The 16,061-nt window shown below is 34.4% G+C and overlaps 3 protein-coding genes across 4 annotated transcripts; 1 reads left to right on the plus strand and 2 right to left on the minus strand.

Annotated features, from left to right (window-relative positions):
* Positions 1-281: 281 nt before the first annotated feature.
* LOC149220499 (protein neprosin-like) lies at positions 282-4,444 on the minus strand. The gene is made up of 7 exons (XM_089382815.1): positions 3,937-4,444; positions 3,759-3,815; positions 2,968-3,204; positions 1,395-1,562; positions 1,137-1,190; positions 819-968; positions 282-713 (listed from the first exon to the last, which is right to left on the minus strand). The coding sequence occupies exons 1-7, from the start codon at positions 4,075-4,077 to the stop codon at positions 333-335; spliced, it is 1,188 nt and encodes a 395-aa protein (XP_089238941.1). The 5' UTR covers positions 4,078-4,444; the 3' UTR covers positions 282-332.
* Positions 4,445-5,595: 1,151 nt separating this feature from the next.
* On the plus strand, positions 5,596-9,205 carry LOC149220500 (uncharacterized). 2 transcript variants are annotated; one of them, XM_089382816.1, is made up of 2 exons: positions 5,596-8,525; positions 8,628-9,205. In XM_089382816.1, the coding sequence occupies exons 1-2, from the start codon at positions 5,606-5,608 to the stop codon at positions 9,095-9,097; spliced, it is 3,390 nt and encodes a 1,129-aa protein (XP_089238942.1). In that variant the 5' UTR covers positions 5,596-5,605; the 3' UTR covers positions 9,098-9,205. The 2 variants fall into 2 exon arrangements, with proteins under 2 accessions (XP_089238942.1, XP_089238943.1); XM_089382817.1 differs by having other exon boundaries at positions 5,596-8,511; positions 8,628-8,809.
* Positions 9,206-13,659: 4,454 nt separating this feature from the next.
* On the minus strand, positions 13,660-14,115 carry LOC149220501 (histone H4-like). The gene has a single exon (XM_089382818.1). The coding sequence runs from the start codon at positions 14,073-14,075 to the stop codon at positions 13,764-13,766; it is 312 nt and encodes a 103-aa protein (XP_089238944.1). The 5' UTR covers positions 14,076-14,115; the 3' UTR covers positions 13,660-13,763.
* Positions 14,116-16,061: the final 1,946 nt, after the last annotated feature.

Genomic DNA, 16,061 nt, shown 5'->3' on the forward strand with positions numbered 1-16,061 from the left:
TTTTTCCATCTAATTAGAATATGAACATACTAGAATTGGACTAATCTCAAATCTCTTGAAAATTGGTGGATAGAAAATAACTAGGCACAAATATAATTTTTTAAATTTATTAAAAATCAATGATAAACATGAAAAACATAAAAACTAAACATATGCTGAACATAATCTCTTAACAATTAATATAAACCATAAATTAAAAAAATCAACGACAATTAATATAAACTGTCAATTAAAAAAATCAACGAATCCTCATCTACTTTAAGTTGAAAATACCTCTAGCCATTAAAAAACAAAAAAAACTAACTTCGATATAAAACAATTACAAATATTTCTCACACGACGCAACCGGGATTATCTCCTCCAGGGCCTCCAAAGTAGACATGTTTACCATTTTGATTGTCTACTTCGATTGAGACATTATAACAATTTGGTCTACCTGCCGTAGCGCTTCCTGGGATGTCGATTAACTGTCCATTGTTATCAGTAATTTGTACGTCCCTTATAAAAGCACTACGACCAAATCCTTCAGAGGGGAAGTGGCCGCTGCCCATGTCTGTTTTAGTGAACTGTGATCCTGGGCTACCTTCAGGTGAAAAACAAACTTCCCCTCCAAAATCCACTCTATTGGACGAGGAACGAAGATTTTTAAACAAAGAAGCAGGCCACCAACCTAAAAGCTGGTTGTTCACATATAAATTCCAGCTATCATTTGCCTGCATATGCATGTAATAAAATTTTGGCCAATTAGCTCTCCTCACAAAACTAATATATTATAATATAATATAATTTCTTACCGTATAACAAAAAGGGTCACTTACTTTAGAAACCTTTATATCTAACACTAGTTGTTCTCCATCATATGTGGACACGGATGCTATTGGAGAACCTGGATATGCTGGAGAACCAGGTGCTAGCACAAACCCAGGGCAATCTAAGTTATAGCAACCCGTTTTACGATATCCATCAGCCTATATCAAAGACATTAATAAATACACAATTTGGGAAGATGTTAAACAAAAATACACAATTTCCCCTCTTATTTGACTACTATAAATAAAATCTAATCAACTTTAGTATAAAACTGAGTTAATTTAATCACAATCGAGTATATATATATATATAAACGATGTACTTACTGTCCAATATATAAAAAGACGTGTATGAGAATCTCCAAATTTACTTGGATACACCTGCGTTAAAAAAATAAAAATAAATAATAGTCAGTTTTGATGTATTGATTTCGATTTAATATTATTTATTTATTTGAATTTTTATTATTAATTAAATAATAAAAATATATATATATATATATATTTATCTTGAAAATATAAAAAACAATTATAAAAATGTAAAAAATAATTTAATTATTTGAAAAATTGAAATAAAAAACTTACTGTCCATCCAACTTCCATGCTTTCCACTTGTTCACTGTCATTTAAAACCCAAATTTGACCGAGACTGAATATACCATCATCAGAAGTGTCCACATTTGGTTGCCATACATTAAGTCCTCCACTTGCTCCCTGGATTGGAGCAGTAGGTATAAATTGTGCAACACCATGCTTTCACAAAAACACAAACACGTATAAGAAGCTCAATTAAAGAAAAAAACTATTAAATGTTTTAAATTCAAACAAAATATTATATAAGAAGAACAACATTTATATGATATTATATCAAATAATTGTAATAATTTTATTTACAAATTAATTGTAGTAATTTTATAATTTATTTTAAATTTATTTTTGAAAAGGAAAATATCTTTTTCTTTGGAATATAATATATTTTATTTTTATAAATAAATAATTATTAATAACATTTAATTATTTATATTTATGAGATAAATAACTTTTTTTTCAATTTAAAATTTAAAAATTTTAATTATCTAGATTAATTCACTATGTTTGTTCAAATATTTCAACATTTATTATATTTGATTTTTCTAAGCATGATAGATCTAGAATTAAGTCTAGGAAGGCATAAATACTCTACCTTTCTCGTTTTTGAATCTATGACCTCTTAGGAGGAAACACATGCTCTTAACCATTAGGCCCACTAATGTTGTATAATAAAGGCACATCAAATTAAAATTTTCATATATTATGTTTTTAAAGATTTAATATATCCATAGAATATGGTTTTTCTTTTAAAGATTCATTTTACAAATATTTAATTAAAAGAAATATTAAGAGTTTGGAACAAGATTTTCCATTTTTTTGTGTTGAATTATCCTTTTTAATTTGATTTAAGAAATGGTATTGACTTTTGTAACAAGTAAAGATGTTTAAAATTTTACATAATTTGAAATTTTAATGTGCTAAAAAAATTGACCAAGGTAAATTTATGATCCATTCAATGTTTATGATAAAATAAATATTAAAACTCTTTTTTTTATTTAGTTATTTTCATTTTACTTTAGCGTCTACTCTAAATTTTTCTATTTTTATTATTATTTATTAGACCAATGGACATACTTACACATCACCCTCATATTGAAATATATGATACACTTCTCTAGCTAATAATAAAATATATTTTAATATTTATTATTCATATTCAAAATAATTTAATATTTATCATTTCATTATACATTATCAATAATAAAATATATTTTAAAAAAATTAAATAATGGCAATTTTATTATTATTAATAAAAATTTTAATTAATTATATTAAAAATTTAACAAAAATGTGCTAAAATTATAGCTTTCAATTATATAATTTGCATAATTTAAATGATAAATTATTTACATATTAAAAAAGACATTTAAAATAAAAAATAAAAAAATCACAATCTTCACAAATTATATTAATAAATTAAACCAAAACAAATAAAACGCAAAACAGTACTTGAACATTTAACTTAAATTATACTTTAAGTTATATTATACCTTCAAGACGGAATCGCACAATTACCACAAAGTTAACAGATAACTTTAAACATCCCACAATAATAAAATCGCGATACCTCATGTTCGTATCCCTGCGGGTCAACGGTGGCTTCATTTTTTTCTTGGGATCTAACACTTCTTCTTTTGCTTATAAAGCGCCCCACAGATCCTGCCCTTTCTACAAGTTCCCGCTTTGTTTCCATAATTGCCACTGTGCCTTCTGGGCACTTTGTTTCAACGTCATACCTTGAAAAGTTTGATCCCGATTTCATGTTTTGATCATCCCTAGTCCACACAGACCGCTGCTCCAAATCCTTTGACAAAATTGCATGCTCTCAGATTTTTTTTTTTTTCTAAATCGTGTAAAGGAAGCCAAGTGATACAAAAGTTATTCAAAATACATTGATATTTGGTCATGGATATTGACATATTTTGAGCAGGAGAATTAACATCTTTTTTACAAATAGGATAGTAATATTTTTTCCAATTGAAGAAATTGCATATATGATTTTGTTTGGGATTAGACCACAGTAAAGAGGTTAGTATATCTATATCTAAAAACACTTTCCCATAACCATTTAAAACTGATTTACAATCAGAAAACACATCTCATATGATAAAAAGATTTCACTGTTACAAATTGAAGTTATTGTAAATCAGAAAACACATCTCATATGATGAAAAGATTTCATTGTTACAAATTGAAGTTATTATATGCATTATAATGTTAATTGCAAATTTAGAAATGTGCCGAAAAAAATATTAAAATCAAAATTCTGAAATATTCTCAAAATCTATTGTTAACATAAATTCAACACGCGATTAGTCACCTGAAATCTGAAAAAACAAACTACTAACTACTACTCACCTGAAGAGATATTTGATGGGCATATGATACGCAGAGAATGGTATCTCCATGTTCATTCTGCACGAAGAAATATATTATAAAAAAATCGTATACCGTAGGAACCTATACGATCTTAAGATTAGACAAAACATAACGTGTACTGTAAAAATATTAAAGATATAATTAGCTTCGAAAGTACCAAAAATTTGTGCACTGCTTGAGGATTGATGAAATTTATAAATTCGTCAATATTCATGTCCCGCACGTCAGTAACGGATGCGACGGCAGTAAGAAATAACAGTAAGCAAATAAGACTCCATCGACAATCCAGAGAAGCCATTGCTATGTTGGAAAAAATGAGGCCTGACACAGCTCTCAAGATTCAAACATCTCAAGCGTACATAAATTTATCTGGAATTGTTTGAGATTGCACAGCAAAACTGGTACTAAAAACTAAATCTTCACACTTAACTATTAAAACACAGCCTTTAGCCTTGGGACTAAAACATTGCCATGTTTACAAATAAACCTCTGTTACAAGCCCATGGAGTAAATTTCTGTTACAAACCCATGGGATACAAAGCTTAATATAAGGAAAAAGGAAGCTTTTAAACCAACCATATCAATATTTTTAAATATATTATTATCTGTCATTAGTGGGCTGTCAAGGAATATAAATCTTTGCATGGTCTTTCTAAAACTCAAGTCTAAAGTATGAAAACCAACTAACAAATTTGGAAAAACCATTGCATTTAAACCAATATGTGGCCAGGCCAGGACAAACTGTAATTTTCATTATGGCCTGGATTGTCCAGTTATGTACTGTGACGTCCCGTTTTAGTATGTGAATATAACCCAGGTTTTTCTATGTACGATTGGATTTTATTTGACTTCGAAACGAAGAAAGTGCAGAGTTACGTTCAAACCAATATGTGGTCTGACCAGGCCAAACTGTAATTTTCATTCATGGCCTGGATTGTCCAGTTATCTACTGTGACGTCCTGTTTTAGTATGTGAATTTAACCCGGGTTTTTCTATGTACGATTGAATTTTATTTGACTTCGAAACGAAGAAAGTGCAGAGTTACGTTCAAACCAATATGTGGCCAGGCCAGGCCAAACTGTAATTTTCATTCATGGCCTGGATTGTCCAGTTATCTACTGTGACGTCCCGTTTTAGTATGTCAATTTAACCCGGGTTTTTCTATGTTCTGGGAGTTTCAAAACACAGTGTGAAAAGGCAATGTAAAATTATTAAACGTATTTTACGGTCAAAATACCTTTCCAACCCTGGTTGAGACGGCACGGCAACTTACCTCTCAACGGTAAATTTGAAAGGGAAATTTGTAAAGTCATACTACATGGTAGAAATGATGCTATAGAAAATTGAAATTCGTGGAGTCATACTACATAGTTGAGACGGCACGGCAACTTACCTTTCAACGGGAAATTTGAAAGGGAAATCTGTGAAGTCATACCACAGGGTTGAAATAATGCTTTAGAAATTCGTGGAGTCATACTACACAGTTGAGACGGCACGGCAACTTACCTCTCAACCGTAAAGTTAAAAGGGAAATTTGTAAAGTCATACCACATGGTTGAAATGATGCTATAGAAATTCGTGGAGTCATACTACATAGTTGAGACGGCACGGCAACTTACCTTTCAACGGGAAATTTTGTGAAGTCAATCACAGGGTTGAAATGATGCTATAGAAAATTAGCTTGGTATTGTAGAATGTGAACATACTCAATTAGATTTTATAAAGGAATGATAGAAGATTAGATTTTATCTGAAAGATTTTATTCTTCTACTATATATAGGTAAACTATGAAACTACAATTTGTGCAATAGTATCAGATTTCAGAAATGCAGATTTGTTACATTCCTTCTCTTTTCTCGTGTGTTATCAGAATGCTTCTCCTCACCCTTTACTTCATTCTCTGTCTCAATCCTTTTGTGTTTTCCACAGTCGGCCATTTCTCTAATCCTCGCCATCCTCCTCTCACCAATGCGTCCGATCAACACGCTCTGCTTGCGTTCAAGTCTGCCATCACATATGATCCGTACCAATTCTTAGCTTCTACGTGGAAACCAAATGTTTCATTCTGCGAGTGGACGGGTATCATATGCAGCACGCGCAGACACAGAGTTGTTTCCCTGAATGTTTCAAGCATGGGATTACACGGTACAGTCTCTCCCCTTCTCGCCAATCTCTCATTTCTTAGAGTACTCAGCCTAATGAATAACAGTTTCCACGGTCATATTCCCTATCAATTGGGAACCCTCTTTCGCTTAAAGATGCTTCGCTTGTCTGTGAATCAACTCCATGGTCCCATTCCACCCACTCTCGGTAGGTGCCGCAGTTTGCGGAACTTGACTCTGTCCTTTAACAATCTCACGGGAAACATTCCCCCAGAACTATGTGTTCTCCCCAAGCTAATAACCATGTACTTGGGAGTCAACAATTTGATGGGAACAATCCCGGACTGTTTGGGAAACATATCCTCTTTGCAGTACATAGATTTGGGGGAGAACAACCTTCACGGCAGTGTTCCTTCCGAATTGGGTATGCTAAGCCAGCTTAGATCTCTTGATCTGGGATTTAACCATCTCACGGGACGCATTCCATCTTCGTTGTCTAACTGCACCAATATTGAAGAATTGACTCTGTCCAATAACAATCTCACAGGAAACATTCCCCTAGTTGCTTCCGAATTGGGTATGCTAAGCCAGCTTAGATCTCTTAATCTGGGATTTAACCATCTCACGGGACGCATTCCATCTTCGTTGTCTAACTGCACCAATATTGAAGTATTGGATTTAACTCTTAACCAGTTAGTTGGCCACATTCCGTCGGAGTTCTGTAGCAAGAAGACCACTCAGTTTAAGGAACTCTATCTATCTTTTAATCAGCTGAGTGGCAGCATTCCTTCTTCCCTCTTCAACTGTACGAAGTTTCAACACTTTGACTTGTCAAGTAACCAGCTCAACGGAATAGTGCCCATGGAGTTGGGTAAATTGACAGATCTCCAGACGCTTTACTTAGGTGGCAATCACCTGATTAGCGGCAGCACCACCACCAGATGCCCCATTCTAACTGCTCTTACCAACTGTTCCAATCTACGAGGTTTAGACTTATCAATGAATAATCTCATGGGACAATTGCCATTTTCTATTGGCCACCTCTCTACAAAACTCAACTTCTTAAACTTGAGTTTCAATGAATTCGCAGGAGGAATACCTCCGCAAATTGGAAACCTAACTAATTTAACATTTCTCAATTTAGAAGGTAATTCTTTTACTGGGTCAATCCCTTCTTCGGTTAATATGCTTCAAAAGTTAGAGAGGTTATATATGGATTTCAATAGTTTACAAGGAAATATCCCTATGGAAATTGGGCAGCTAAAAAGCTTAGGGCTTCTATCTCTCTATAGAAATAATCTCTCTGGAAGAATCCCTGATGTTATGGCCAACCTCCAGCAACTAAGATATTTAGATCTTAGCCATAACCAATTATCGGGAAATATACCTGCAAATTTAGGGAAATGTGTGAACTTACTACTGTTAGATCTATCATACAACAAGCTTAGTGGTCACATACCTCGAGAGGTTGGAAGCCTTACAAATTTAGCCTTCTATTTCAACTTGTCAAACAATTTATTACATGGCCATGTACCTTTAGAACTAGAAAAGTTCAATAAGCTTCAAGCTATAGATATTTCTGCAAATCAATTAACTGGCTACATTCCAAGTGCACTTGGAAGCTGCCAAGAAGTAGAATATCTGAATCTTTCTTGCAATGCACTTGAAGGTCCAATTCCACTATCCCTCAACAAACTTCTAAGCCTTCATGACCTAGATCTCTCTTCCAACAATTTGTCAGGTGGAATACCCATATCACTAGAAAATCTCACAATGCTCCATCACTTGAATTTTTCTTTTAACAAGTTGTCAGGAGAAGTCCCTAAAGAGGGAGTTTTCAAAAAGATTGGTGCCACAGCATTTATGGGGAATCTTGGTCTATGTGGACCTTGGATAAATCTACCACCATGCTATGCTCATAAACATGAAAGTGTTTTAAATCTAACAAGAGTTATCACACTTGTTTTTGTTGTAGCATTTGTTGTATTGTGTTTGTTTCTTGCAATCTTGTGGAGACGAAATTGCAAGAGACGTATTCCAAGAGAGAGTGATCTATCATTAAATGTGGGGCATGGAAGAATCTCCTACGCAGAACTTGTCATCGCAACAAATGAATTTTGTGATGCCAACTTGTTAGGAGTTGGTAATTTTGGCAAAGTGTACAAAGGGGTTTTGAATGATGGTAGAATGGTCGCTGTCAAGATTCTTGATCTACAAAATGAAGGGGCTCAAAAGAGTTTTGATAGAGAGTGCAAAGTTTTGGGTAAAGTTAGACACCGAAATTTGATTCGGGTCCTAACATGTTATTCAAATCTCCAAATCAAAGCTTTGATATTTCCATTAATGCCAAATGGAAGCCTAGAAAAGTGGTTATATCCCGATGATGGAGAACAAAGTGGTTTGAATTTGATTCAAAGGTTGAATATAGCAATAGACATTGCCCAAGGCATGACATATCTCCATCACCATTGTTTTATACAAGTGATTCACTGTGATTTGAAACCCAACAATGTGTTGTTGGGTGAAGATATGACTGCATATTTAATAGACTTTGGCATCGCTACTATATGTTTTCCAAATAATGAAGGTGGAGCTCTCACTTCCACAAATGCACTCAAAGGATCTACAGGGTACATTCCTCCAGGTACTATTTAAACTATATTCCATCTTAAACAATGTTATGATTTTCTTATGTTTACTTAACATTTTGAATTAAAAAATTTAAGATGAGGATCTATGAATGCAGAATATGGAGTGGGAGGGCAAGTTACAACAAAAGGTGATGTATATAGCTATGGAATATTGCTATTGGAAATTCTCACTAGAAAGAATCCCACCCACCACATGTTTGTGGAAGGAATGAATTTGCAAAAATGGGTGGGTAGTAGTTTTCCAAACCAAGTACAAGAAGTGGTGGACATGGGTTTATTGAGGAGCGTTAATAGATGCAATGAAGAAGATAAAGATATCAATTGTATCAGATCACTCATAAATGTGGGCTTGCTTTGCACAAATGAATCTCCTCAAGGACGGCCTACTATGATGGGCATTCTAGGCACACTACAAAACATCAGAGATATGTTTTTGAGCACTACATCCATTCCCAAATTCCAACCAAATCTGACACATTTGTTGGGTAGTACAAGTACTGCTATGAACAACATTTGTGAAGGCCAAAATTCTTCCTCATCTTTGTCTATTGTAACAAAGTGGTAGTTATGTAACTAAACTATAAAGTAATTTGAGCCTTATTTCCCTTCCCTTGTTTGTACATAAATATTTGTTGTTGATTGTATGGAAATGTGAACAATAAAGTTAGATCCATTGTCAATGGTGTTTTGGAAATGTCTTTATGAATATAACATTTCTTATTCTATCTTTTAAAAAAATTATATTCAATTTCCTTTACATTTATAATTGAATGCATCACAATCTTCTGGTATTAAATACATAAGGATTTTTATATTTCTTTCCAAAGACTATAGAAATATTTTAGTTCTAGAAATTATTGAAGAAAATATCATTTTAGTTGATGAATATAACTATGGTTGTTCAATTTTTATATATAACTCTTTACAATTAGGGGTGGAAAAGTCTATCATAACCAACATAAAATGATGCTACCAATGAATTTAAAAAAAAGTCAATTGACACACTTTACTATAAGAGCTTTAGCTTTAGGTAGTCATAGTTCACAAATTCTATCATGCCCTATCTTTAGAACATTATTGTCATTACAAATACAAGGAAAACATATAGCTTTTCTATCTTTCAATTTTCATTTCCTTTCAAGACTAATGCATAAACAAAAAATTTGTTCTATATTTCAATTTTTTACTATCTGCAAAGTTATATTACACTTTCTATTATAGAGTGTTTTTTTATACATGGACTCAACCTAAAATGAATTACCTATGCATGAAAGGAAAGAGTGCTTTCTTCTCTGCTTGTCAATGAGAGAATACATTCAGTGTTACAACCCTTACTTATGCATCAAATCCATACCATACTTTCATACCTCAAATATTGCCTACTTATAATGTGAATCTCTAATGCATTAATTATCTTTGTGTGCATGACAATGTGCTAAGCTACAGACTTCATTTTTAAGGTAAACTACAAGAACTATCATTAAAACTATTTTGTAGAAATATTTTAAAGAGTACCTTAAAACTATCGGAACTATCATTGAAACTATTTTGTAGAACTATTTTGTAGAAATATTTTAAAGAGTACCTTAAAACTATCGGAACTATCATTGAAACTATTTTGTAGAAATATTCTAAAGAGTCTGAGTGAAGGATGATATATCATTTTAGCATATAGCTAGTATTATACTTCATATCATCTAAAATAGATAAGGAAATTAGAGAAGATTCTCCTGGTTCGAACCAGGATTATTGCAAGCCGGTCTTAAGCAGGCTGCGGTCTCTCATTTTTCTCAACTCTTAAAGCAGCCTCAAGTCAATAATTTATTGGAACAACTTTAGGTAATCAACCTCTTTCCCCGGTTTTTCTCAAATGAGAAAGAATCTGTTGGTCAACCTGTTTCTCTACAGGAGTTGGAAGGTGTTCTGATGTCATGTGCTAAAGATAGGAGTCCTGGGCCTGACGGTTGGTCTGCTGAATTTTTTAGTCATTTCTGTGATCTGTTGGGGACAAACCTATTGAAAGTAGTGGAAGAATCTAGAGTTAAATCCGGAGTTGGTAATTTCATTAATGCTTCATTTCTGGTTTTAATTCCCAAATCTTCAAAGCCCCTCTCCTTTGACCATTTTCACCCTATATCTTTGTGTAACCTGGTCTACAAAGTCATTTCAAAAACTATTGCCAACGTCCGAAGGTGAAGTTAGTTTCAGAAATTTTCCGAGCAATTTGGTTTTTTGCCCAATCCCCAAATTCATAAAGCTATTGGGCTAGCCCAGGAATGCCTTCACTCGATCAAGGACAAAAAAAACTCAAAGCCCTTATGTTCAAACCAGATCCAAACCAGATCTTAAGAAAGCTTATGATAAAGTCAACTGGGACTTCCTTAGGATGTTGCTAATTCAAATTGGCTTGGGTTCTTCTGTAACCAATTGGATAATGGCTTGTCTCTGCTTCCTTTGCAGTTCTAATTAATGTCTCTCCTACATCATTTTTTTCCCTGTTCCAAAGGGCTCCGTCAGGAATGCCCTCTGTCCCCTTTCTCTTTCTCTTGGTCATACAAGGGCTCAACAAACTCATGCTCTATGTTCCTCTTCTCTTTCTCTTGGCCATATAAGGGCTCAACAGACTTATTTTGAAGGAAAGAAGTGAGGGATCTCTAAAAGACATTAGAGTTTCAATTAATATGATCATCTCACATTTGCTCTTTGTTGGTGATGTGTTGATTTTCGGAAACAGCTCTCTAAACAAATGGTTTGTCTATAAGAGGATTATCTTTGTCTTTTGTCTGGTTTCAAGAATGGACATAAGCCTAGAAAAATCTTGCTTCCTTTCTTATGGGATTGAGATGCAATTATGACAAGTGTGTTGCACATCTAGCCTTCAAGATGGAAAATCTGGACCACGGATTCAAGAACCTTGGTTTATGGTTCAAGCCTAATAACTACAGGAAAGAAGATTGGTTCTGGCTTATTAAGAAGATCGAGAAAAAAAATCAGCTGTTGGTGCTTTAGAGGGCTATCTCTTGAAGGCCACCCAGTGTTAGTCAAATCAATGCTCAAGAGCATCCTTGTCTCCTGGATGAGTATGATAAAAAGATCCCTCCTTTGTGATCAACATAATTAGGCAAAAGAAAAAAAAAAAAAAAAAAAAAAAAAAAAAAAAAAAAACTTCAATTTCTGTGGTCAGATAAGGCTGAGAAAGATGAAATACACCTAGCTGGCTGGGAATCTCTTTGAAAACCAAGAGAGTCAGGGGGCTGGGGTCTAAAAAATCTCTATTGGCTTCCTCCTTTGTGATCAATATAATTAGGCAAAAAATACTTCAATTTCTGTGGTCAGGTAAGGCTGAGAAAGATGAAATACACCTAGCTGGCTGGGAGTCTCTTTGAAAACCAAAAGATTCAGGGGGCTGGGGTCTAAAAAATCTATATTGGTTTGAGTAAGAGTCTGTGGGGTGCCATTGAAGGTAATGGTCTCTGGAGTGCTGTTACTAAAGACAAATATCTCAAAAATCAAGTCGTGCATGATTGGCTCCGCAAATCAGCAGCAGTGGCCTCTTTCTCTTCTATTTCTGGGTCTATTGTGGAAAAGACGTATGAATCCCTTCCATTTGATTTATAAATGGCTCTCGTGGAAGGTTAACAATGGCCATCAAGTTCGTCTCGGCAAAGAACCTTTTATGAGGAAGTAATTTATCTTTTCCTTTCTGATGCATTGACCTCTTTCCTCAACTCAAAAGGCATCTTTATGCTTACGCAAGCTTTTAGCTCCTTTCCTTTTGATTTCTCTAGCGGCCACTGGCTTTCCTCTAAAGAACTAAGTCTACAAGGAGAGCTTGCTTCTGAATGGGACCATTGTGTTCTCGATCTGCATCTTAATGGTATAAGTCTATCTACAGAGAAAGACAGTCTCGTGTGGGCTTGGGGAATTCTTCGAAAAGGTGTTTCAACCAAGTCATTATATGCTACTATTGCCTCACCCCACTACCAAGAAGGCACTCTCTAGTGATTTTCCTTAATTTGAAAACAAAACAAACACAAACAAGCAAACAAACAAACTAACTGTGGCTTGTATTGAAGAACAAGATTTTAACAGAGGACAATTTATAAAAATGGGATTTCAAGGTCTCAATATGCGTCCTTTTGCAGATGCAATGAAGAAAGTATTGACAATCTTTTTCTCAAGTGTGTTGTAGCAAAATCCGTGGTCACCTATGCTTGATATTCTAGAAATCAAGGGAACTGATCAATTTAGTTTCCCTCCAAACTGTCTTCATTTTTGGCATATCAACAATAGAGACCATTCTATCCTTAAACTTGATTTTTGGCATATCAACAGTAGAGACCATACTATCATACGAGTCACTAAACTTGTAATAGTGCTAAATCTTTAAACAGTGTCAGACTATGTGATACAATTTGATTTAGATTATAACATTTAATGGTTAATAACATCTTTTAACTTATGTATTGCCAGATTCCAACCAAAAAAAAACATTATAAAATAAAATAAAATAAAAAAACGTCATACAATAATATGATAACAGTACATGACCAGTACTGTAAAGCCGAGTTCTAAAATAACTTGGCAAGCACCATCACTGAGAAGACAGACAAATGTTTCCCACGCACTGGCAAGCCTGCCACAATACTTGCATTGTACGCTTTGTTGCTCCAAAAGAGAGCCAATGGTGTTGCTCGTAGGATACAGCATGAGCAAGAGCTATTCCACAGGAAAAGAGGCCACTGACTTGCTCATAGTGCATGGATCATAAAATTACAGTATTGACACAAATCTTACAGATAAATAGCTAGTAAAGGAGACATTTTGGCTTTTCTGATCTTCAGACAAAGATTGTCCTCTGTATTTCGATTAGACATATTTTGGCTTCTCTGTTTTTTTTCCCGCAACATTGTAAAACTCGTTCTACTTGGAATGAAGGTTCCGTCCTTTTTCGTCTGAAAAAAAAAAATTAGCAAGTAAAGCAGAATATCAATAACAGATAATAAAGAGGACCAAAATGAGTTTAACCAAGCCCAACAAACAAGCATTACTAATTCCCGCATGAAGCATATGAAAACGTATTTATTCTCTCATTTTATCTTGTGTTTGCTCAACATTTCTCACAGATAAGAGAAGAATTTCCAGAGGTGTGAGGAGGCGGTGTCAAGAGACACCATTGAGGAAAGCTATGATGGAAGTGATTGATGAATTCATTTGAAGAATTGATTCAATCAACCGCCAAAGCCGTAGAGGGTCCTGCCCTGCCTCTTGAGGGAGTAGACGACATCCATGGCCGTCACTGTCTTCCTCCGGGCGTGCTCCGTGTAGGTGACGGCGTCCCTGATAACATTCTCAAGAAAGATCTTCAGAACTCCCCGCGTCTCTTCGTAAATGAGACCGCTTATGCGCTTGACTCCACCTCTCCTGGCCAGCCGCCTGATGGCAGGCTTTGTAATGCCCTGGATGTTATCCCTCAACACCTTGCGGTGCCTCTTTGCTCCTCCCTTCCCCAAACCCTTACCGCCCTTTCCACGGCCAGACATCTTTCCTGTTCTTCTTCTTTAATTTTCCTTCAACAACAGAGTCAATGCAATGCTCTGAAACCTCAGTCTCGTTGCTTTTATGGTCTCACATCCATCCATTTGAATTTGAATTCTACTGACTTTGGCGCCAAGCGACTCAACACCGTCAGATTCTCAAGCCCCATCGACGGCACAAACACACCCACACGCGGATCAACCCAACCAGAGCAAGAATCAAAGACAGACACGATTGCTCGGTAGACTTTCTGTTTTTAAGGAAAATTAGAATATACCGTTCCCACGCATGATAATTACGCCGATTTCGGAATAAATATTTGATAAATAAATTTTTTCCCTTGGTTGTGCCTAGACTGGTGACCGGTGTTAGCATTAAAAATAATCTGTTCACCAATAGAATGTTATTACTATAATTTTGTTGATGATATTGTGTGAAGCTTATTGGAGAATGTTATTACTAGGATTGTGTTGATGATATTGTGTGAAGCTTATTGAGATAGTTTAATTCCTTTAAAGTGGTTTTTATTTTCAATCCCTCTTATAGAATTTGAACTAATGTAGGTGGAGATTAAACCTCACGCAAACCAATTGGTCTATCCCTCATAAGTATTTGGTGAATATTTTATATTATATTTATTGAATTTAAATATAATATTGTAAAGTTTAATATAAAAATCAAATAGTTTATTTTTTAGAAGTACTTTACAACCTAGTATGAATGAGATGTTGTAATGGCACTTAAAATGAAGCATTAATTCAAAAAACAATAATAACAATGTTGACTCAATTTGAAAAGGTAATAAAAATAATAAACCAATTCAATTCAATTTGTTATATTAGTAAATTGTCATATTATAATTTTGTTATTGCATCCGGAGGAGCGCTCTAGCCCATGTGAAAGAGATTTTGTAAGGTTATGTTATGTGATGTGATGTTATGTAATCAATTTGACTCAGTGAAATTAGATAACAATAAACATAGATAAAATACAATTAAAAAAATAATATATATCCCGAAGGAATCTAGCCCCGCAACCCACTAGCAAGGCCTAATCCCAAGGGCTTCTAGCAAAATGGGCCTTGTGACCTCCCAATAGCGAGGCACTGATTTTGACCAACTGAGCTAACCCTTGGGGCTCTCTCTCTCTCTCTCTCTCTCTCTCTCTCTCTCTCTCTATATATATATATAAAAATGGACCCTGTGACCTCGCAAACAACGAGGCACTGATTTTGACCAACTGAGCTAACCCTTGGGGCTATATATATATAAACATTTTAATTAGGTCAAATTACATAAAATTAGAAATAAAAATAAAATTAGTAATTATAATAATCAATTATTAATAATTAAATCAATGTAGATCTATATTAACTCTGGATTTACCAAGCGCCAAGAGGGATAAAATATCTTGAGGTGCAAACTTCGTTTAAAGTGAAAAGAGATTTGATCCCTCCACACACTTGGTAGATTCGGTGTTAAGATGGATCTAAGCTAGTTATTAATAAAATTATAAACAATATTTTCGAGAAAATAATCATAATAGGCATATCACATTAAAATAAATTTAAATAAACAAAATTACAATAGCCCCCAAGGGAGCTCACTTGGCAAGCCCATGAAAATGTAAAATAAATGTGGGTAAAAGGTCTAATGTTACAATTCCCGGAATGTCTTAACCCATGGCTGCATGCTTTGGGTAGCACGATTCACCTAGGGGTCAAAGTGATAGCAATTGGAATCAACCTTGTGTCACACAAGTACGAGCCTGAGCCAATTGTAGATTTCTCTAATAAAAAAGAGAGAGAAAATTATAATAACATATGTGCTCATCATTTTTTTGGCTTATACCCTGGGTGAAATGGATCTTATCCATCAAGAAACTCGAAAAATTAAAAAGTATATTTTTCAAACTTCCAATATTTCATCTTTTTCAGCATAGATTACAAAAAGTGTCATCCAAAAATTTCATCTAAAAAAAACCTATTAGTG

The sequence above is a fragment of the Pinus tabuliformis genome, chromosome Q, assembly GCF_031772625.1.
Source record: "Pinus tabuliformis cultivar Carrire ecotype Pingquan chromosome Q, CPIR1, whole genome shotgun sequence".
Lineage (NCBI taxonomy): Eukaryota > Viridiplantae > Streptophyta > Pinopsida > Pinales > Pinaceae > Pinus > Pinus tabuliformis.